This window comes from Liolophura sinensis, chromosome 11 (genome assembly GCF_032854445.1).
Source record: "Liolophura sinensis isolate JHLJ2023 chromosome 11, CUHK_Ljap_v2, whole genome shotgun sequence".
NCBI classification, from domain to species: Eukaryota; Metazoa; Mollusca; class Polyplacophora; order Chitonida; family Chitonidae; genus Liolophura; species Liolophura sinensis.
This window is the reverse complement of record NC_088305.1, coordinates 5,632,841-5,657,762: the sequence shown is the minus strand read 5'-3', so window position 1 is coordinate 5,657,762 and position 24,922 is coordinate 5,632,841. Positions and strand designations below refer to the sequence as shown.

Here is a 24,922-nt window from a genome sequence, read left to right as displayed (position 1 = left end):
TCACCTTCTGGTTTGTCCTTCGGTCGTCTGGTGAGAATTCTGATGTGTACAGCAAGAAGCTTGGTTCTGGGCTGTTTGACCCTGGATACATAATGTAAGTAACAGTATTTTTTTCATCAGTTCTATGAATAATTGATTTATTGATCGCTTAACCCCGTGCCCAAGGTGTTTTCACTTTGCCGGATATATCTGACAAACTACTTCAATGCCAAGACCTGTATGTCTTAAAGGCAGAGTAAAATGGGTCGATAATCTGAATTTGATTTCATAAACTGTAAAAAAAATTGCATTGTATTAAAACCGCTGTTGTTAGTTTCGGAGGATAATACGGAAACAAAACACGCAAGAACACTTGACGTCACCCATCGCTGACGTATAGGGATGACGTCGGACTTTGAAACGCGCATGACGTCATTCCAGCATAATTACCTTAATCGACGTCACATATCTACCTGACTCATCGTCACATAAAGAATATTATCTCGAATTTTACGGAAACTGTCCAAGATTTTGTTTTTGAGTACTCTTCAGTAATTGAGGTTAAATAGTGTTATTCATCGTAAATGTTTTTGAACGGTGCTGATAGCTCTGTTCAATGTGGTATCCCTCATATCATTTTCCTATTTTCGCCTGGTTTATCTGAGGACTGAAGCGGCATTTTAAAGCAGAAGCGGAAACAGCGACAGCTGGATTCGAACACGTGACGTCACAGGTCAGAAATACAATCCGACAAAGCAGCCAAGCGTTCGTAGTCTAGTTCATGAGTTGTCCACTTGATTGGATCGGCTTTACTGCACAGTTTTTTCATCAAACATCACAGTTTATATACCGTGCAATGAGTATAAAAATGGTGTAAATTAAAATGGCCGGAGTGTCCAGATTCTGTGGCTCTCTGGTACTTCACTTTGTCTATAATTCAGCTGAAGATAGTACTAGAGGCAGGGTATACATCCTGTTGAATTAACTTGCCACGTTGGATGTGTATTTTCAGTTAACGACAACCTAGATCCTTGAATCATGATGGTACACGATTTGGATACAGGCTAAATTTACGCGCCAACAGAACATTAGTTCGATTTCATAGGCGTTTTTCTGGCCTCCTCTCTTCAACACTCCTCTTAGCTTGAATTCGTCATTCGTATACCAGCGTTCGTCAATGGATATTCGCATACCAGCGTTCGTCAATGGACTTTTGTATACCAGCGTTCGTCAATGAATATTCGCATACCAGCGTTCATCAGTGGACATTCACATATCAGCCATCAAACAAGTATGGACGTTCCAGGTCAATAATCGCGAGGCTTGTTTCCAAAACTACGTTTAACACAAGCCATCTAAGAACAAAGAAAGCATATTAAGTATAAAATCAGGGCGGGATCATGCAAAAAAAAGCAGTCAGGCAGTTTTCAATTATTTTGGAAAGACGCAAGGAACGTTCTAGGTGAATGAGAGAAATCTGTATTCATATCGTGTACCATGCTAATGCATCCACATAAGTTGTTGATAATAAAATATGTATCTCAGTTTCAATTTATTACTTTATATACTTTCTTAGTTTTTTGGCAGTTTTTGTTTTGCGTTGTTTTGGAAATTGCTCTGGCCATTACTGTCCCGGAACGTCAATTATGGTTGACGTTTGGTATACGAACCAACGCCTAAAGAAAGGAAACCTCTTTAAAAATACAGAATGATGTATAATACTTACAGCTACATGAAAATAACACTAAATGCTAGTCATGCCCATTTCTGCTATATCCAATCTTTGCAAACCCCAGTCCTAATTCTTGTGAAAAATACGATACTAAACTATTGTGGAATTTTAAAACCCTCAAAGAATTTGATATTTGTAAATAAATCTAAAACTTTGGAGTATCCGAAAGATCTCAGCAATTTTAAACTAATTTTCTTCCATCTGACAATATTTTTAAAAAACCTGAAAACTTTTGAAGAAAAGAATATTTTTGCTTTACTTTTCGTTTTGAGATTATATTTTTAGGAAAATGGTGATAACGCTCACCAATAGGGTACGCTTTCGTAACTGTAACCAATAGGGTACGCTTTCGTAACTGTAACCAATAGGGTACGCTTTCCTATTGCGCAAGCTGGATGTAAACCTAACATACGTTGTATATAAATATCAAATATAACTGAACACGAACAGTATACAGAAAAGCTTTCCACCGACGAGAATGTTTAATTTTTAGATAGCTTGCCATATCTTTAAAGCCCGTAACACTGAATCTAAACTTCGCCTGTTTTTTCTTTCGAAATTGGCATCTGGCCATTCGTATATATACTGTTATAACCCAGTTACAACAAAGTATTGTTATTTCGCTCCTATATTTTAATCGTGTCTTAAAATGATTTATAGAATCAGGTGTGAATAGTGCACAATATTTTGAAATCTTGGAAAGCTTAGCTAACCTGGATGTTCCAGATGCAGACAAAGGCCTGGGATTCAAGCTATACAGCTGGCTGCCGGACGCCAACCAGCTCTCGTTTAGGGCCGTTAAAAATTAGTCAAGTGTCACTTGCCTGTTTTAATAATAATTGGATCAGTCGAGTCTAGCGAGAATTGTTCATGTTCTGTTTTTTCTCCTGCCAGGCTCGTATGAACATCGAATTTGTCACTGCCAGTCTGTCGCTGGTTAAAAAAAAAAAAAAGCCGGCCTCGTTTCCATCAGCTGTTTTCTGACATGCCGGCCGAGGTCGCCACTTATCTAGGTCATGACCCTTTCAACAAAAGCTTGTCAGAAATCTGCAGGCAGAGGTGGTGAGGTTAACCCGTGACTATGGAAGGCGGTTACGGCCACGTTCTCTTCCACGTACTTACACCAAACCACTCACAGCGATATTCGATCGACACTGCGAGACTTTCATAGTCGAAATTATGTCCTGGTTGAGATTAAGACAACTGACAAGATCCCAACACGATGATAACGATATTCAGTCAAAGATCTCGTGTAAATCTCGCACTGTGTCTGAATCTCTCGTTATTGACTGAATCTTACACTTTTGCTCGAACCTTGCTTTCTGGTTCCCTGTTAGACCAAGTCCCAGAATGACGCCTGAATCTCGCCAGAGGTCCTGTAATCTCCTGTTGTTGCCAAGTTGTACGACTGTATGTAAGCGTCCACGTTCAGTGTTTGCTACCCGTTAACCATCCCAAGGGCCGTCCAATTTTATTTATTTTTTTGATTGGTGTTTTACGCCGTACTCAAGAATATTTCACTTATACGACGGCGGCCAGCATTATGGTGGGAGGAAACCGGGCACAGCCCGGGGGAAACCCACGACCATCCGCAGGTTGCTGATGACCTTCCTACGTACAGCTGGAGAGGAAGCCAGCATGAGCTGGACTTGAACTCACAGCGACCGCATTGGTGAGAGACTCCTGGGTCATTATGCTGCGCTAGCGCGCTAACCAGCTGAGCCACGGAGGCCCCAGGACCGTCCAAAGTCGACAATCGTAACTCACACTTCCAAAAAAAGCAAAACAGCACATCCTAAAGGAATATGCAGGAAACAATGTATCATACATAAAGCTGGTAACGCGTAAGAGAGATCACGCTCTCCCCGAGTTCATTTGCTAGTTAAATTTTGAGAATCAAATCAGTTATTTCCCGGAGATTAGGAATATAGACGACATTCTGGCCAAATTCGGAAGTTGAAAATCAATGCACTACGATTCAGTCGACTGCAACGCGAGATTTAGACCCAGATTCAAGATGTAACAATACTCCTGAATACATGACTGCATATTGTTTGGATGTCGTCAAATTGTCTCATTGTCGTCCTCATCTCGACTGAATTTTGACTAAAGCAAGCAGTTTTTTTCAAAATAATATATGTATCTCTACAAGTTCCTGACAAGGGGCAAATATGTGGAAAACCGCGCATGACCTCACCCGGTTTCCATAGATTACACATGTCACCGTAGCAAAACAATACACGGTTTCATGCCTGGGCGCTGCACAGTTTAACTGGCATGGAAAACTTACTCTACTTACACGACAATGTTGATGACCAAAATACGGTAGTCAGAGTTAGACACGTCACACTGTTACTACAAATTGGGCAATGTTTTGACCTTGATAGTAGACACGTCTCAATCATATGGTTTTTCCTTCTCAGAATACGTCCCCTAACGCTAAATTGACAAGAGAACGTATTTCAGTGGTCACATGTGAGCATTTGCCAGTTATCACACTGTCGTCGCTGCTCTAGTTTTACGTCTTTTAATTACATATTAGTCACGAATTCCACGCAAAATAGGACACTCAAACTTAAATGTTAATATCCCTTGACATGTGGTATTAAAAAGGAATTTGCATGCTGATTTGAAATTGAATATAGACATGAATATTCATTATTTATTACGCGATACTCCCACTGTGAAGCGGCAATTTCTGGCCATTCACGAGTACTGGAATGTGTGTTGGTGCGGTTTTTTTAAATAAGTGTTTGTATATTCCATGAATACATAATTATGTTTTGCTATTTTATAAAAGAAAACGAAATTTGGGCATTATTATGCAAATGCTTTATTTCCACAGCCATTTTGCTACTTTGGTGATTACGTCACCAAAAAGTGTTTATTTTCAGATTTTGTTGACGGGAAACTGTGTAAACATCGTTGTTTGTAAGGTGTTCAGATTTAAGATATTTGTATTTTTGCGTAATTTGGAGATCAAAAAATGTTCTTGTCGGATATTTTGCGTTATAGAATCACCGAAAATTGTGGTGGATTCACAAACGCAATGTGTTTCCGTCACAACCAAGGGATTCTTGCTGCACAACCTATGCGTCGAAACAGAAATTCGTATACCAGCCGTCAATCAATAAGGACGTTCAAGGTCAATAATCGCAAGGGTAATTGCCAATAGCTCTTGTTTTAACAGAAACAAAGTGTAAACTAAATTTAATAATGATTAAAATTATTCATAGAATATCACTTTACAGCAACATGTTGAAAAAAAAAATAAAGAGGTAACACTATTAATCGATCATTAGTGGATAGAATAACAATTTGTTGTGTGTTTTACCTGATTGAAGTAAACTGACAAGAGGTCGTATTTCACCGGTTACGTGTGGCCATTTGCCAGCTATCACACTGTCGTCGCTACCCTAGTTCAGACACAGAAAGGCAATAGGAACGGAGAAGACCGAAAAGATAGAGCTGTTGATCGTCTTAGAAAGCAGAATAGAAAATTACAACTCTCACCAATTACACTCTGCGAACGAGAACTAAACCTAGTACAAGAAAATGGCGAGAAAACGTCATCGGAGAAGCAACCAAACACACCAGCCACACCACCATGTGGGTTATTGGCGGCTTTCACAAAAGGAAAAGCAGAGTGATGTGATATCTTTCGTGCAGTCCAAATAAACGGTCTGTTGTTGTGAGTTCAATTACCACAATGTATGTGCCTACCGTGACTGGAAGACCAGCTCGACGATCTGTGTCTGGGTTAGCCGGCCACATTAGAACTGCTGTCAGAGAATTCCAAGAGAATTTCCAGAGTAACCCTATAATGTTTGTGGCTGCAAATACCACAATAACACTGTATTATTATAAGAAAGTCTGCGTAGGAAGTTTCCAGATAATGTTTATACAAAGCAAGGGTTTGTCTCTTCTTGCCTGTGTGAAAAATACCATTGAGTGTTGGTATGGTTTTTATCGTAGAAAATCCCATGGTGATTCCATCACTAAAATTATGTGATTCCGCCGCAAAAATTATGTGATTCCGTCACGGCAATATATAGTCCATGACGAAATTTCAGTGATAAAACTTATTTTAAAAATGACGTTCTGTATTGCTGTATGAAAAGCGCGCCCAGTGATAAGCTCAGATTAAGTTGTATGAACGCTTCCTATGGCGCCATTTGAGAAGACACAGAGTAGTACGCTATACAAGAACCAGCGTTAGGGTGTTTGCAAGAAAATTTTGAACCTGGTGTATATCATTTATGGAGTTTGTGGTAAGGATTCACTTACAATCATGTAAATTCTCAAGTAAATGCTTAAACAGTAGCAATTTATACGCTCTCAAGCACCATGGCTTAAGCAGAATTACGTAAAAGAAAAAAAAAGCAGTGATATTAATTACAAAATATTAGCTACTAAAATGTTGTTTTGTCATCACATTTAGTGAACAATGACATGCAAACCATGTAAAAAAATTAATAAATAACCCAAAACACAGCCTGTTACATGAATACGCTCCAAAATTTTGTTGTTACTTGGAAGACGCTCCAAAATTTTGTTGTTACTTGGAAGTCGAAACTACTGTACAGAAGTTTTTGCTTTTCACTTGTCCATTCTGGAATGGATCCAATGCCTTCACACAAATGTCCACTCCCTCTACAAATAAATTAACCGCAACTACATTCTCCTGAGCCATTTCAATTAACTACGATTTACAACACAACTTCCAGTTGATTTTCTGCCAACGTCACAGATTCTGAATTCTGCTAATTACAACACCGCCTTTGTTGCCAAACACTGACTCATGCGTATCCCAGCATATCCCACCTGCCGTAGGCATACACATCGTACCTTTGAAGGAGTCGACGTTCGTCAGAATTCGTGACAACACGAGAGTATAATAATTTACGCTGCGATATAACTTTACATGGAGAGTAAAACCAGGGCAGCGGCTACAGTGTTAAAGGTGGTAAATGGTCACACGTAACCTGTGAAATACGGCCCCTTGTCAATTTACTTGTCAGGGTTTTATTCCAACTTTTCATGTTAGTGTATAAATAGTAGTAAAATTATACGCCCCCTAGTACCATGGCTTGAGCAGAATTAGGTTAAAAAATTGCAGTGGTGTTAATTGAAATTTATTAGACGTCACTGGTCAAGAAATACTCAAACTACTCCGTTTTCACCACATTTAGCATATAATAACATTAAAACAACACTGTTAAAAGTAAAACTTGGCATAAACGAGAGCTTAAAACCAACTGAACTCAATTTCACTGTTGCGTCGGGTCTTAAGCGCTTGTGTTTGCGAAACAATGAGGCGGCTGACGTGGATTTGAACTCCAGTGGTTACGTGTTTGCCGGTGAATTTTCAAGTCGCACGGCCATAAGCGATGGCTTAGTGTCATGTCAGAATATGTCAAACTCGGAAATTGTATGGTTGTGTTCACGTATTTCAGATTTTACGGTTCTAGACATATACCACAGAAACCAGAAATTTTATCGAAACATTAGCTGACATATAATCGAACGTAGTTCACCTATATACAACCCTGCATGCCAAAAATGAAATCAATATCCGAAGATAAATTAACATCTCTGCATACACAGGCCTATTTGCGGAGAGGGGTAACTGGAATAAGAGTTTTTTAAGGCTCGGGATTTTTAATACGCGTGTGAACAGGAGCGTTGCTCGAACTGAGAATTACATCAAACCGCAACTAATAAAGGCCTATCTTTTACCTAATTCTGCCACAATGCAAGACTTACGTAAATTGTGACCTTTTGCCCACTATCATACCGTCATCACTGCTATGGATTTACACTGTTTTAGTATTTCTTTCTCTACTGTGATCATGTCCTAGCTTGAAACTTCCAATTTCCAGTCGTTTGCCATGAAATCAATAAATGTTTATTTATTTATTTGACTGGTGTTTTACGCCAGACCCAAGAATATTTCACTTATACGACGGCAACCACCTTTATGGTGGGAGGAAACCGGTTGCAAATCTGTAAATATAATCGAAATCGACTCAGTTTCACTTCAGTATGGACCAGAACACCAAATATGTAACCTGAAACGCTTTAACTTCTGTTTAGGTCCAGCTGAAACCGTCGGTTTCCAGTTGGTTGCCATGGAAACCTGAAATTTGACGAATAAGGCCATGCTTAAGTAGGAGTTCATCTCATTTCGATATGAAGCTACATGGTAGACCTACCAAATTCATATGAAATCCTAATCTCTAGTTGAGTGTCCATTGCCATCACGTCATTGATTTGCATGCCATAGAAACCGGAAGTTTGATCGATACAGTCCCTGTTAAAATCGAAACCTAGCCCACGTACAGCGTGAACACACATACGAAATGTCCATATGTTTATAAATCAATGATTCCCATTGGGCACGGTATGCAAGACTCGCATTATCTTTATTTTTTTTTTTATTTGATTGGTGTTTTACATTTTCATATTATCGTTTTATATCAGCGCAGTGATTTTAACACTGAAAAGTACCAGGTGAAATCGAAGCAAAACCAATGTAGCATCTCAGTCATGTTCGAAGAACGACATGGTTTGATGTTAGTGAGCTTAACCGCACAAGTCATCACTACAACAATGATGTAAAAGTCATCTACCTCGTACAGCGCCTCCTATGTTTCCACAAGAACATTTTTGATTTTTTCCAATTTTTAGGAATACATCATACAAATGTTACACTACAAGATATAATGTGAGCCCAAGTGAATCCAAGATACCAATCATATCTGAAAAGGAACAAGGTACGATGTTACAGGCGAATTCAACGCACGTAAGACAAATGTCCAGATCACGGAAACCAGGCCTAGTATGATGGGTTAATGTTCATTTATTTTTCTCTTGCACTGTCGCCTGCGGACGGAAATTTCCGAAGTCACACCACATGTTCTTTTACGCGGTTTCATTTATTCCAAAAAAAAGCACTTAATTTTTTGGCAAAAGTGCTTGCAATTAAGTCTGAGTTGCAAACACGTGCGTGAAACTCGTTACATTTTGCACCTAGGCGTGATTTACCCCCATGCCACCACTTCAGTAACACTTTTACATGTAGACCTACTATCTTAAAGTCTCAGTTAAAACATAAGTTGGTTGTGATTGTTAGCTGTCATTTTATTTCTTTGGTTGCTGTTTAATCACATAAACAGTCAGGAACTCAAGAATTTCTCACTTCTATGATTTCAGTCAGCTTAATGAGTGGAGGGTGCCCGAGGAAAACCACTAAGATTTGGCTAGAAACAGGAGAATCCTAACATTCCTACAATAACCTGATTTAAAAGCCTGAGATGAAGAGCAGAAAATTTGAAGGAAATAATTCAATGTTTATGTCCACAGTTTATTAACAGTATGCTGAGCAAATCTCTTAAACAAACATCTTGGACATCGTTGTGGGCCCACATGAATGTACATGTGTCTCTGTTAACAAAGCCGATCATTATTCAAATTTCATTTGTACAACATAAAATTTTGCATTACATGAATACAATCTAGAATATTGGGTCATTGGTAAAATGACCAACCTGCGGATGGCCGTTGGTTGCCCCCAAGCTCTGCCCAGTTTCCTTCCACGACGATGCTGGCCGCATAGGTATAAGTGAAATATCCTTGAGTACGGCTGAAATTATTGTTTTATTTTCTGTACCCATGAATATTTCGACGATGGCCAGCATCATCGTGGAAGGAAACCAGGCAGAGCCCGGGGTGAAACTCACGAACATCCGCAGGTTGATGGCAGACCTTCCAAATCAAATAGATAAAACTTCCAACATGGTATGAATCGCGTAAGCTCCAATTTCCTTAATACGGACTTCATTCTATAAGCGACAATTAGCTTTGTATAAATGTTAAGTTCCCTAATCCAACAAATATATTATTATGAATAATATCAACCCTTGGCAGGGGACGCTTGAACAAAGGAATCTTAAGCCTAAGACGATTGTATATCACTAAGATCTCGATCGTAGCCATAACTTACAACTGACACCCTCTTGCACGAAGGGATTGTAGGCCTAAGTTACCATCAAAAAATACAATCAGGTCGACATGTTGTAAATATTTACTATAGCCCCGAAATAAATGTTAAGCACGCATACTTGCCTTAGATAGACGGTTAGTTAATACTTTTCGACTCGGTTTGCAAACATGTGCAAATGTAATTGTTTTAAAAAAAATGTTACGAACATGTTTTCACATGTTGTTGTTGTTGCTAGCTGCTGAATCATTATGATGTAGAAGTCTTTTGAAAATGAAGGCAAGAAAAGTTATAGGCCACTTTTATCTACGAGTAAAATTTGGTCTGCGATAGCGATTGTAACTTCAAACAAATTACAATCGCCTTACAATTCCTTCGTGCAGGCGGTGTAAATTATTTTCACAATCAACTGTAAACTCATCTGTAGCGTCTAAAATCCATTGTAGCTACAATCACTTTGTGCAATTGGGCTCTGAACTTCAAATATCACGCCAATTAAGCGGAATTACACTTACAATAGGAAGTACAAAAGTAGATTAACGTACTCCCTTGAAAAATGAATACGTAATGAAATGTGCACAAAATAACTGCACGGGAGAACATATGCTCTACAAACTGGATTTTACTAATAAAAAAAAAGGCTTATGAATAGCGAGAGCAATATATTAATTTCAGCCCTTACATGATTGGTATTTTGATTTATTTATTTGATTGGTATTTTACGCCGTACTCAAGAATATTTCAATTATGCGAAGGCGGCCAGCATTATGGTGGGAGGAAACCAGGAAAAGCCCTGGGGTAAACCCATGACCATCCACACGTTGCTAGCAGACCTTTCCATTGTACCGCCACAGAGGAAGCCAGCATGGGCTGGACTTGAACTCACACAACAGAATTGGTGAGAGGTTCCTGGGTAATTTCGAGGCGCTGGCATTCTAACCCCTCAGTCATTCATTCACAGCGGTTGTTTACAAACATACATTTGAAACTCACAAGATCTTGCGTGTAGTCAAATAATTTTTTGCTGTATTTTGCTACCTCATTTCTTAATTTTAATATTCCTGAGGAAAATAATACCTATGTATTCTCACAAATTTACATAAATATAATATATACTTGTACTCTATAATACTCCTTCCGGATAATGAAAACTTTAGCCTAAATAAAGATATAACAAATACAAGATACTGTAACAAGTATTTGTTCTAAGAAACAAAAGTCGACAGACACAAAACTCCATGTGCGATTTAAAAAACTGAAATCTGAATATGAAGAGGTAGATTTTACGTTATGTGCTTTGATAAGATAAAACTTCACATACAACCCTTGGCATCATGTACCAGCACCTTAGTAAACACATTTTTGACAGGCAAACTGTGAGTAGCTGGAAAATTTACTAATCATGTCACACAACTTCCACACTATATACAGCTTCAGAGTCATAGTCCGCTGTGTGTGGGTTCAATGATAATAATGAAGACAAGGTATCTCCATGTAAATTTCACATTACAAAAGCTTTGATCCTCATGCTGATGTCTTTATTAAGAGAATAACAAGTCTTAAAAGTTACTTTTAACTTACTATTACGAATTTCAAAATTATTTTCAGGTTTGCACAGCACATCAAATATACATGATACAACCTGTACTCCTCACCAGGCTCACAAACATCAAAGAAGAGCGAATATTTTGTCCCAAGTTCCCACCACACCTCAAAATAAATGACAAATCTTTAATTCTGCTTAATGCATGTGCAGTAATATATAATATGTGAGACACTGTACGAGTCTATATGCCTCGCACATACATCAGTCTGAGTTTATATGTCTCAGGGACATAGCCTCTCATATACCCAGCCGTCCTCTCCCGTTTTTGTTACTGCAGGATCTATTACCTCGCCTTGCCTCTGTCGCCTGAACACAATCCTGTCGTGCACTCTGTTTGTCTGGCCCTGCCAAAACTCCACCAATTCTGGCTTCACAAGGTAACCTCCCCTGAAACACAGAAAATCAAATCTCTGAATATCAACCTAGAATCTCAAGCTAGAAATTTTCAGCAGAACACACCAGGATCAACTGTGAGCAGAGCAATCCAGGATCAAGTGTCAGTAAAACAAATCAAGATAAACTGTCAGCACATCAATGCAGGGTCAACTGTCAGCAGAACAAACCAAGATCAACTACTGGCAGAGCAATCCAGGATCAACTGTCGGTAAAATAAACCAGGATCAACTGTCAGCACAGCAATCCAGGATCAACTGTGAGCAGAACAAACCAGGGCCAACTGTCAGCAGAACAATCCAGGATCAATTGACAGCAGAACAAGCCAGGGTCAACTGTCAGCATAGCAATCCGGGATCAGCTGTCAGCATAACAAGCCAGGGTCAACTGTCAGAAGAACAAATGAAGGACACCTGTCAGCAAAATGAGACAGGGTCAACTGTCAGCAGAACAATCCAGAATCAACTGTCAGCAGAACAAGCCAGGGTCAACTGTCAGCAGAACAAGCCAGGATCAACTGTCAGCAGAATGAGCCACGGTCAACTGTCAGCAGAACAATCCAGTGTTAGCAGGACACACCAGAATCAGCTGTAAACAAAACAAGTCTGGATCCACTATCAGCAGAACAATCCAGGATCAACCATCTGCAGAACAACCCAGGATGAACTGTCAGCAGAACAAGCCAGGGTCAACTGTCAGCAGCACAATCCAGGATCAACTGTCAGCCGAACAAGCCAGAGTCAACTGTCAGCAGAACAATCCAGGATCAAGTGTTAGCAGGACACACCAGAATCAGCTGTAAACAGAACAAGTCTGGATCCACTATCAGCAGAACAATCCAGGATCAACCGTCAGCAGAACAAGCCAGGATCAACTGTCAGCAGAACAAGCCAGGATCAACTGTCAGCAGAATGAGACAGGGTCAACTGTCAGCAGAGCAATCCAGGATCAACTGTCAGCAGAACAAGCCAGGATCAACTGTCAGCAGAACAATCCAGGATCAACCGTCAGCAGAGCAATCCAGGATCAACTGTTAGCAGGACGCACCAGGATCAACCATCAGTAGAACAACCCAGCATCAATTGTCAGCAGAACGAGACAGGGTCAACTGTCAGCAGAGCAATCCAGGATCAACTGTCAGCACAACAAGCCAGAGTCAACTGTCAGCAGAACAATCCAGGGTCAACTGTCAGCAGAACAATCCAGGATCAATTGTTTGCAGAACACACCAGGATCAGCTGTTAATAGAACAAGTCTGGATCCACTATCAGCAGAACAATCTGGGATCAATCGTCAGCAGAACAAGCCAGGGTCAACTGTCAGCAGAACAATCCAGGATCAATTGTTTGCAGAACACACCAGAATCAGCTGTAAATAGAACCAGTCTGGATCCAGTATCAGCAGAACAATCCAGGATCAACCATCAGCAGAACGAGCCAGGATCAACTGTCAGCAGAGCAATCCAGGCTCAACTGTCAGCAGAACAAGCCAGGGTTAACTGTCAGCAGAGCAATCCAGGATCAACTGTCAGCAGAACAAGTCAGGGTCAACTGTCAGCAGAAAAAGCCAGGATAAATTGTTTGCAGAACACACCAGAATCAGCTGTAAATAGAACAAGTCTGGATCCACTATCAGCAGAACAATCCTGGATCAACCGTCAGCAGAACGAGACAGGGTCAACTGTCAGCAGAACTAGCCAAAATCAACTGTCAGCAGAACAAGCCAGGGCCAACTGTCAGCAGAATAAGCCAGAATCAACTGTCAGCAGAACAAGCCAGGGCCAACTGTCAGCAGAACAAGCCAGGGCCAACTGTCAGCAGAACAAGCCAGGATCAACTGTCAGCAGAACAATCCAGGATGAATTGTTTGAAGAACACACCAGAATCAGCTGTAAATAGAACAAGTCTGGATCCACTATCAGCAGAACAATCCAGGATCAACCGTCAGCAGAACGAGACAGGATCAACCGTCAGCAGAGCAATCCAGGATCAACTGTCAGCAGAACAAGCCAGGGCCAACTGTCATCAGAACAAGCCAGGATCAACTGTCAGCAGAACAAGCCAGGATCAACTGTCAGCAGAACAAGCCAGGATCAATTGTTTGCAGAACATACCAGAATCAGCTATAAACAAAACAAGTCTGGATCCACTATCAGCAGAACAAGACAGGATCAACCGTCAGCAGATCAAAGCCAGGCTCAACTGTCAGCAGAACAATCCAGGATCAACTGTCAGCAGAACAAGCCAGGCTCAACTGTCAGCAGAACAAGCCAGGATCAACTGTCAGCAGAGCAATCCAGGATCAACTGTCAGCAGAACAATCCAGGATCAACCGTCAACAGAACAAGCCAGGCTCAACTGTCAGCAGAAGAAGCCAGGATCAACTGTCAGCAGAGCAACCCAGGATCAACTGTCAGCAGAACAAGCCAAGGAAAACTGTCAGCAGAACAATCCAGGATCAACTGTCAGAAGAATGAGCCACGGTCAACTGTCAGCAGAACAATCCCGGATCAACTGTCAGCAGAACAAGCCAGGATCAACTGTCAGCAGAGCAATCCAGGGTCAAGTGTCAGCAGAACAATCCAGGATCAAGTGTTAGCAGGACACACCAGAATCAGCTGTAAACAAAACAAGTCTGGATCCACTATCAGCAGAACAATCCAGGTTCAACCATCTGCAGAACAACCCAGGATGAACTGTCAGCAGAACAAGCCAGGGTCAACTGTCAGCAGCACAATCCAGGATCAACTGTCAGCCGAACAAGCCAGGGTCAACTGTCAGCAGAGCAATCTGGGATCAACTGTCAGCAGAACAATCCAGAGTCAACTGTCAGCAGAACAATCCAGGATCAAGTGTTAGCAGGACACACCAGAATCAGCTGTAAACAGAACAAGTCTGGATCCACTATCAGCAGAACAATCCAGGATCAACCGTCAGCAGAACAAGCCAGGATCAACTGTCAGCAGAACAAGCCAGGATCAACTGTCAGCAGAATGAAACAGGGTCAACTGTCAGCAGAGCAATCCAGGATCAACTGTCAGCAGAACAAGCCAGGATCAACTGTCAGCAGAACAATCCAGGATCAACTGTCAGCAGAGCAATCCAGGATCAACTGTTAGCAGGACACACCAGGATCAACCATCAACAGAACAACCCAGGATCAACTGTTAGCACAACGAGACAGGGTCAACTGTCAGCAGGGCAATCCAGGATCAACTGTCAGCCGAACAAGCCAGAGTCAACTGTCAGCAGAGCAATCCAGGATTAACTGTCAGCAGGACACACCAGAATCAACCATCAGTAAAACAACCCAGCATCAATTGTCAGCAGAACGAGACAGGGTCAACTGTCAGAAGAGCAATCCAGGATCAACTGTCAGCACAACAAGCCAGAGTCAACTGTCAGCAGAATGAGCCACGGTCAACTGTCAGCAGAACAATCCAGGATCAATTGTTTGCAGAACACACCAGAATCAGCTGTAAATAGAACAAGTCTGGATCCACTATCAGCAGAACAAGACAGGATCAACCGTCAGCAGAACAAGCCAGGGTCAACTGTCAGCAGGACAATCTAGGATCAATTGTTTGCAGAACACACCAGAATCAGCTGTAAATAGAACAAGTCTGGATCCACTATCAGCAGAGCAATCCAGGATCAACCGTCAGCAGAACAACCCAGGATCAACTGTCAGCAGAGCAATCCAGGCTCAACTGTCAGCAGAACAAGACAGGGTCAACGGTCAGCAGAGCAATCCAGGATCAACAGTCAGCAGAACAAGCCACGGCCAACTGTCAGCAGAACAAGCCAGGATCAACTGTCAGCAGAACAACTCAGGATAAATTGTTTGCAGAACACACCAGAATCAGCTGTAAATAGAACAAGTCTGGATCCACTATCAGCAGAACAATCCAGGATCAACCGTCAGCAGAACGAGACAGGGTCAACGGTCAGCAGAGCAATCCAGGATCAACAGTCAGCAGAACAAGCCACGGCCAACTGTCAGCAGAACAAGCCAGGGCCAACTGTCAGCAGAACAAGCCACGGTCAACTGTCAGCAGAACAACCCAGGTTCAATTGTTTGCAGAACACACCAGAATCAGCTGTAAATAGAACAAGTCTGGATCCACTATCAGCAGAACAACCCAGGATCAACCGTCAGCAGAACAAGCCAGGGTCAACTGTCAGCAGAACAATCCAGGATCAATTGTTTGCAGAACACACCAGAATCAGCTGTAAACAAAAGAAGTCTGGATCCACTATCAGCAGAACAAGACAGGATCAACTGTCAGCTGAACAAGCAAGCATCAATTGTCAGCAGAATGACCCGGGAGCAACTATGAGCAAAAAAATCAGGACACTACAGACAGCTGCTGATAATTGCAAGAAATGATTATGGGCAGATATTTGTGTATGTGCGAAAAATATTCTAACTGCACGTTCTACAGTAAAACAATAACATGATTTCTGCATACTGTATCCACACCAAGGGAGACTACTACTCATAACCTATAAAATGTGTGACCTAGAGTCACTTACAACACAGATACTGTACCACACTCTGTTTTTCTGGCAGACACACCTTCAACAAAACTCTGCTTTGCTAAACATAGGCCACTTGCATAGAATGATTGTATTTTGTTTCTTTGATTGGAGTTTAACTCCGTACTCAGGAGTATTTCATTTTATGGCTAGCATTATTGTGAGAGGTAACTGGCCAGAGCCCAGAGCAAACCCAAAACCATCAGCTGGTTGTCTGCTGACTTTCCGACTAATAAAATGATTGTAAACCCTCAGTTGAATATAAATACCTGTAAAAATTAAGATCACAACATTGTAGATCTTACTTTAATACTTTACACGCCCTTTTAAGCTACACTGCCATATATCTTACAACTGAAAAAAACTCCAATTGACGTATCCTGTTGAAAATGTTACAGCCCAAACATTGATGTTAGGTACACATACTTGTCCAAGATGGATTGCTACGATACAATTTATGATTCTGATAGAGAGGATATGTAAAAAGAAAAATATCCTGCAAGAAGCTTTAAGAGGTGTTGATAGCCATGGAATCCCGACATTTATAAAACAGAGGAAAATAAAAAGTTAAAAGTTAATGGTTGACCACGTGTGTACGCATGTAGCGTTTACAATTAAACTGCAATACTGTAGCTTTGTGTAAACTTGTCAATAAATTGGGGGTCCACATACAGCTGCTTTACTTACCAGAACACAGGGGTACACATACAGCTGCTTTACCTACCAGAACACAGGGGTACACATACAGCTGCTTTACTTACCTGAACTCAGAGGTCTACATATAGCTGCTTTACTTACCAGGACAAAGGGGTCCACATACATCTGCTTTACTTACAAGAACACTGGGGTTCATATACAGCTGCTTTACTCACCTGAACTCAGAGGTCTACATATAGCTGCTTTACTTACCAGAACAAAGGGGTCCACATACAACTGCTTTACTTACCAGAACACAGGGGTACACATACAGCTGCTTTACCTACCAGAACACAGGGGTACACATACAGCTGCTTTACTTACCTGAACTCAGAGGTCTACATATAGCTGCTTTACTTACCAGAACAAAGGGGTCCACATACATCTGCTTTACTTACAAGAACACTGGGGTTCATATACAGCTGCTTTACTTACCAGAACATAGGGGTCCACATACAGCTGCTTTACTTACCAGAACACAGGGATCCACATACAGCTGCTTTACTTACCAGAGCACAGGGGTCCACATACAGCTGCTTTACTTACCAGAACATAGGGGTTCACATACAGTTTCTTTACTTACCAGAACATAGGGGTTCACATACAGTTTCTTTACTTACCAGAACATAGGGGTTCACATACAGCTGCTTTACTTACCAGAGCACAGGGGTCCACAAAGAGCTGCTTTACTTACCAGAACACAGGGGTTCACACACAGCTGCTTTACTTACCAGAGCACAGGGGTCCACATACAGCTGCTTTACTTAACAGAACACAGGGGTCCACATACAGCTGCTTTACTTACCAGAACACAGGGGTCCACATACAGCTGCTTTACTTACCAGAGCACAGGGGTCCACATACAGCTGCTTTACTTACCAGAACACAGGGGTCCACATACAGCTGTTTTACTTACCAGAACACAGGGGTCCACATACAGCTGCTTTATTTACCAGAACATAGGGGTTCACATACAGCTGCTTTACTTACCAGAGCACAGGGGTCCACAAAGAGCTGCTTTAATTACCAGAACACTGGGGTCCACAAAGAGCTGCTTTACTTACCAGAGCTCAGGAGTCCATGTACAGCTGCTTGACTTACCAGAACTCAGGGGTCCCCGTCCATTTACCAAAACTCAGAGGCCCACGTGCTCCTGCTTGACTTACCAGAACTCAGGGGTCCCCGTTCATTTACCAAAACTCAGAGGTCCATGTACTCCCGCTTGACTTACCAGAACTCAGGGGTCCACATTCATTTGCTTTACTCATCAGAACTCAGAGGTTCATGTACAGCTGGTTTACTTTACAGAACTCAGGGGTCCACATCCAGTTGTTTTACTTACCAGAACACAGGGGTCCACATCCAGTCGCTTTACTCACCAGAACTCAGGGCTTCACGTACAGCTGGTTTACTTAACAGAACTCAAGGGTCCACATCCAGTTGTTTTACTTACCAGGACTCAGCAGTTCACGTACAGCTGGTTTACTTAACAGAACTCAGGGGTCCACATCCAGTTGTCTTACTTACCAGGACTAAGGGGCTAATGTACAGCTGGTTTAATCAACAGAACTCAGGGGTCCACATCCAGTTGTCTTACTTACGAGGACTCAGGGGTTCATGTGCAGCTGGTTTAATTACCAGAACTCAGGGGTTCCCATACAGCCGCTTTAGCGGAACTGAGGGTTTCACACCCAGTTGCTTTACTTACCAAAACTCAGGCTTGGGAATCATCTTGTTTCCATCAGAATATTCCTTTTCCATTTCATTATACTTGTCTTCTAAAGCCTGAAACAGACAGAAAACTTAATGACAACGCCATGACAAGGGGTAAAATATTAACAAATGTCAACAATTTTGCAGCAAAGATGTTACATGTAACACTAATCAAATTACTGCACCATTTTACAAATGGCGCAATGGCTTGGCTCCATTACCTGTCCAACAAATATAACAATGTACAAGTAAAAATGGAACCATGCGGAAATGACACAAAAAGTGAAAGTCATGTTTTGACTGCAATCACCTGATGATTACATCTGATCAATGTGGCACTACACCTAATCACTGTATCAGTACACCTTATCACTGTGGCACTACACCTAAACACTGTATCAGTATGCCTCATCACTGTGGCACTACACCTGATGACTGTAATTGATCACTATGGAGCTTCACTTTATCACAGTGGCACAACACCTGATCACTGTGGCACTACACCTGATCACTGTGGCACTACACCTGATCACTTTGGCACTACACCTGATGCCTGTGGCACTAAACATAATGGCTGCACTTGATCACTGTGGTACTACATTTGATCACTGTGACACTACACCTGATGATTACAACTGATGACTGTGGCACTAAACCTCGTCACTGTGGTCCTACACCTGATGACTATACATGATCATAGCGGCACTATACCTCATAACTGTGGCACTACACTTGATAATCAATGGCACTACACCTGGCCACTTCATCTGATGATAACAACTTATGACTGTGGCACTGCACCTAGCCACTGTCACACTATACCTGAACACTGTGATAATACACCCGATGAGAAGTAAGGTGCTGGACAGAACTCTTAAGCAGTGTATGTATTTGGTCTCACCTGTCGACTGGCCACAGGTGTGCTCTGTTTGCTGATGGCTGATCCTATCTGACTGCCCTGTGGCCGACGATGGAAATACTCTGTGCTCTCCTCTGCCGACAGTTTCTCCACTGGGCCTTCTATTCTCACCTTCATTCACAAGATAACACAGCAAATTGCACAAGTACACAAGTAAAATAAACAGGCCTCCTGTGTTCAAAGGGCACATTGTATATATTGTCACACAGCAGGATTTGTTCCAGTGTGATACACAGTATATAGTAAACCTAAATCAGGGGACCTCATTTTTTCACATGGTTAAAACTTACAGCGACTATCAGGTGGTTCATCAATGAGGTCTGAGGTCTTGCCGTTTCCGCTGTGTGTGTATAAAATCAGGTGGTTTCTCAGGTACCTAACAAAGGTTGGTGGTTCACATCAAGCACTTTGGTTCCTTCCACTCAGACACCTGACTGTCATCGAATAAGGCAAAGAATAAAAAATAAAATAAAGTGAAGAATTCTTAAGCACAGAGTCCAACACCAATTAAACTGTACAAATAAAGAAACAAACCTCAAAATTTTCATCCCTAATCATTTTCTTCCTCAAAGAATTACAGCTTCAAATTGGGATCCAACAAACTGGACTTACTTGTCTCTTGAGTGCATACCAATAGAACACGAGACTACAGTATGGATTGTCTCTCTGAAATAAAACATTTGGTCAACTATTACACAAGTGAAATTATATAAGCCAGACTCAGCAACATTTACTACTGGTACCCATCCTCATTCATGTACATCTACTTAGGGCCCGTTCCTGTCATTTTGCTAAAGATGCAGCCAAGGCTATACACAGTGCACAAGGAGAACCAAAATCAGATGGTAACCCCTTGTTAAGTGAACAGTGTAATGTGGGATTTTATAAGTAAGTACTGACAAGAAGATTTGGATTGGAGAGTTGACCATTAATGACCTCTGAGGCCTGGTCACTCCCTATGTTTAATGTACAGTAAATGGACTACACTAAGCTTGGGATATTTCTGCTGTTCAGCTATGGTACACTAACAGAAATGACTGGACAACACAACAATTAACCATCCTGGTCAAAAAAATGCGGTCAAACTATCAGGAAGAAAATCATATTTTTTTTTCTATTTTTTTTTTTAATTTTTGGAGGCATTTATTGGATGTACATACACTGTTTGCAACTCTATCAGCTGATACTTATTTAACATACCAGAAATGACAGATACCCACCAGATCTCTGCCTTTGCGACTTCCATAGTTGGAGAAGAATTTAAATCCATTCTTATCAAAGCCTTTTAACAGCACCATTCTAACAGATGGATGACCAGTCCTGGGAAAGGGAAATGGTTAATGTTTTCATTCAAGTGTTAAAGTGTTCAAAATTCTGAATTCAGTGATCTTAGAAAAAAGGAAGTCCTCCTGAGATTGTAAACATGCAGGCATGAGGATTTCAAGGAAACGATAAGTCTGTTTCCATGTCAGTTCCGAGGTTAAAAATTCATGGAACCAAAAGTCCGTTTCCAACAAAAAAAATGCTTGGCTACTCATTCAGTATTGCTTAGTAAACATTCGACAGAGTTCAATGTCTGAAGACTTCAATTGTGAGCCATCAAACTGCGGGTAACATGTGACTAAGTGCTGGTACTTTGTTGCCACGAGAAATGAACCTTTTTCAATCTCTCTATGTACAGCAAGCCTGTAATGCTATCAGCCATGCTATCTGTCACGCTTGACAAGAAGTAGCACAACCAATGAATTACATGTAAGACAGAAAGCCAATCAAAGGTTCTTGACCAAGAAAGTTGTGATGCATATGAAATTCGGGTTCTGAGATTTATTTGATTGCAAGGCTGTCGTGAAAGTTGTATATAACACAAGCTGCATTGTACTCATCGGACAGGAGAGATAACTCAAACTGACAAAATTTAGAGTTCCCAGTTCTCTCCCTTCTTCTTGCCATAGGTTGCAGTCAGATACCTCAATCATTCAGTGACAGTTCATACATTTTAAACAAAGAGGTTGAGGGATTAAGGTAATTTTTACTTACAAAGTAAATGAAAATTAGATCTACACGAATCACCAAACACCAAAATTTATTTGATGAAATGCCATCAATACTAAAATTACTCCAGGTGAAATTACTACAGAAGAAATTGTTGGGGAACCAAGACAACGTTTCCCACCTTTCCCAGGACAAAACTAAAGCATTTCCTAGCTGTTCTGAAATCCTCATGCTTGCACATGTAGCCTACAACATTTGGAGACTTAAATATCACCTTTATGAAAACATTAAGAATGATGTTAATATTCTCAATGCAGCAAACACGTTCCCTTGTGACACTGAACAAGTTGCATGTAAAAAAGCTTGTACATTTTTCATATCTTGGAAATGAAGTGGATATAAAAAAAAAGTTAATAAAACCTATTACTTAAAATGAGTCTACACCATCCCACACCTTCCAATCCAATTAGGCAATAATGATAAGAATTAACCACAGCAATAACAAAAACAAAAAAAAGGAAACCTTCAAACCCGTAGCATATACATTGTACTTCTGCTTCCATGTCCTGACCCCATGTGCCAATGTCAACATTAACTTACTTGTCAGCAGTAGCCAGGGCCATGGCGTTTGGCTCCAGAATTCCCTCTGTCTGACAGGCTTCATCAAACCAGGCTTTAAACTGGGTAACTGGTTCTTTAGACACAAGGTCACACTCGTCAAAAACAGCCCTCTTGTCTTTATATGGAGTCCGCATGTCTGAAGGAACAACACCTCCTTATTGATCACAAAGTGACTGACCTGTAAAGTGCTTTTAAATTCTGACTTCAAAACAAAAACTGATCACTTTGTGACAATGCCCAGTTGTCATTCAAAATAAGTACATTGTTCAATACTGATCAAAGCTTTTACACCACTACATGTGAGTTCACATGCTTTTTTAAAAGATTTTATTTAAACAACTCATTAGTCTTCAAAAATAATGGTCAGAAATTTTCGCAACTTCATTGCTGATGTCACAACTGAAGGTTACTTAATTTCCAGATTGTCCAAAATCAGCTTAAACCCATATTTACTCCCTCGTACAACCCCTAATGCCTCCCCCCTCCCCATCAAAAAAAAAAAAAAACAAAATTTTTTTGGGGGTTCGTGTACTTTCATATGTTATAACACATCACAAATTCAGTATGACATATTCACAAATCACTAAAAAAGCTTTTCAGCTTTCTTCTGGGGATGAAAAGTGGCATTAAATACAGTTGTCAGAAGTTGCCAGCTGTCAGTTTGAAAATTAAGTACATATAGCCAGCTGTAATTCTACTGTAGCTGCCAGACTGAATATACATTGTGCATAATCTGGTCTCTTGGTTCAGTCGGTGCAGATACCAACTACTGTAAAAACTTTTAGATATTTTACCTTTATAAGAACTTATATAAAACTATGACCTTTATAATAAGTGGTTCTTTTCAAGCCTCCGACAGCTTGACTGTGTATTACTGTTCCAAAAATCAATGTTTCACTGGTATGACAGCCGAGTCAGAGCTTGTCTCTATACATCAAGGGTAAGGTTTTGTGGTTAACCAAGCATGACTAATGACAATGAGAGTTGTCTACTTATTTGTATTTAGACCGCGCACATCTAGGCACTTCACACGCCTGTGACAGTGGCAATCAGACTATGATTGAGGTGAAAGACAACACGATATAGGAAAATACAATATCGTAGTCGGAGTATCCAAATATTCCTCAACCATCACGCACTGTTTCAGTAGTCTGACTACCAATATTGTATCCCACTTCAGCCATGACAGATGTTACACAGATCATCATATATGTTTTACAAGCTGTATATTACTATTGTTATAATTAGGTTACAATAGTGTGGAAAGTCTTTTGTGATTTCAACTTCATGTGAAAATTCCTGAAAAACGAATTACCTGTGGCTGTATATGATCTGCCATGTAATGTTTAGAAAGTACATTAGGTGTCAGCCAGACTTAAAGGAGTAGAAAACTTAAAAACATGACACTATAGGCTGAAAAGAGCACATTTTTTTCTATCTGATGGTGCCTGTTGCATAATTTTGCGATTTTTCCTTGCCCTACACGTAAAGCCTGAATAAGGCAAAGCTGGCATAATTCGATGAGTCCATCACGTCATCCATCTTTAACACCTTGTAATTTATGCTGAGGGTGTGTTGCCTCTCAGCCAATGAGAGCTGTTAAAACTGCCAGCTTGTTCGTGTAAACTCTGAACCTACGTCCAACAATCCGGTTTCCTGATCATCAAGCGGAAAACGAACTGTATTGTTCGCTGCCTTCTGGGAAGAAGAGTGCTGGAAATGTACAAAGTGCACTTCAGCGGTTTCCGACGGCATTCTCCTGTTAACACAGAAGACTTCGGGACTAATTCTTAGGCAAAATGGAGTCGCCGACAGCGGATTCTGGCGCTTATTTATAATTTATCAACTTGCGGTACATATTAAAATTTTTTTATGGCACGCACCTGCAAGGAAATGCATACTCTTTTCAATGGTATTTGATTGATATTTAAATTTTCTTCTCCTTTAATTGTACACTGTCTACATCAGTGAGGTGTAAACAAATTCTAGATACTGAATTCTTCATAATTTGTCAAGCTGCTTTTTTTTTTTTTTCCTTGGGCTACATTTCGGTGTATGATGTGATTGTTGGAATATTCCAAATGATTTTTCAGTCGTTTTTATTCTAAGAATCAACTGATCAAGTTTCAAAAACATTCATGTAAACCTACTGCAGTGTACAAGTAGATTTAATTTCGTTGGAAGATTCAGCATAATTAATGAAACCACATCATACGTGTCAGCTTTTACTAAAAGCAAAGTTAGCAAACAGTGTAAAGAGTATTTGTACAGGGGATGAGTTGTAATCATGTCGAATTACCTGCGATGTTCAAATCACACATTGCGGCCATGGTTTGGGCTGACATTGTAGCAGACGATTCTGTTACCTTTTCGCTTGTTGATACTTCACGCCGGAACAACACTGCGCAAGTCTGGAAGTAAAATGCCCGTCTGGCAAGTCCAAAGGTTTCGAGCCTGAAAATAAAATAAAGCAGCCATATGACACAATGGTACCTCTTCAATTCATGTAATATAGTTTACTGGGAAACACTTTTTGTGGTCATTGTGTTAAGACTTACATCGCAGGGTTGTGACGGTCATAAAATTTTCACGAACAACCCTGACCGAGATCTAATCAAATGGCCCGATTGGAGAATGTACAAGGGAAGACAACTCGGTTATTAACAAATTTTGGACAATGTAATGTCCCACTCACCATGCCTTCTGTCCTGTGTCGTACTAAACTCGTGGA

General features: G+C 40.8%; 1 protein-coding gene across 1 annotated transcript; it reads right to left on the bottom strand.

Moving 5' to 3' along the window:
• Positions 1-11,055: 11,055 nt before the first annotated feature.
• On the bottom strand, positions 11,056-24,922 carry LOC135477568 (pyridoxine/pyridoxamine 5'-phosphate oxidase-like). The gene is made up of 8 exons (XM_064757712.1): positions 24,887-24,922; positions 24,491-24,645; positions 22,171-22,327; positions 20,799-20,898; positions 20,191-20,244; positions 19,561-19,689; positions 18,655-18,731; positions 11,056-11,706 (listed from the first exon to the last, which is right to left on the bottom strand). The coding sequence occupies exons 2-8, from the start codon at positions 24,534-24,536 to the stop codon at positions 11,541-11,543; spliced, it is 729 nt and encodes a 242-aa protein (XP_064613782.1). The 5' UTR covers positions 24,537-24,645; positions 24,887-24,922; the 3' UTR covers positions 11,056-11,540.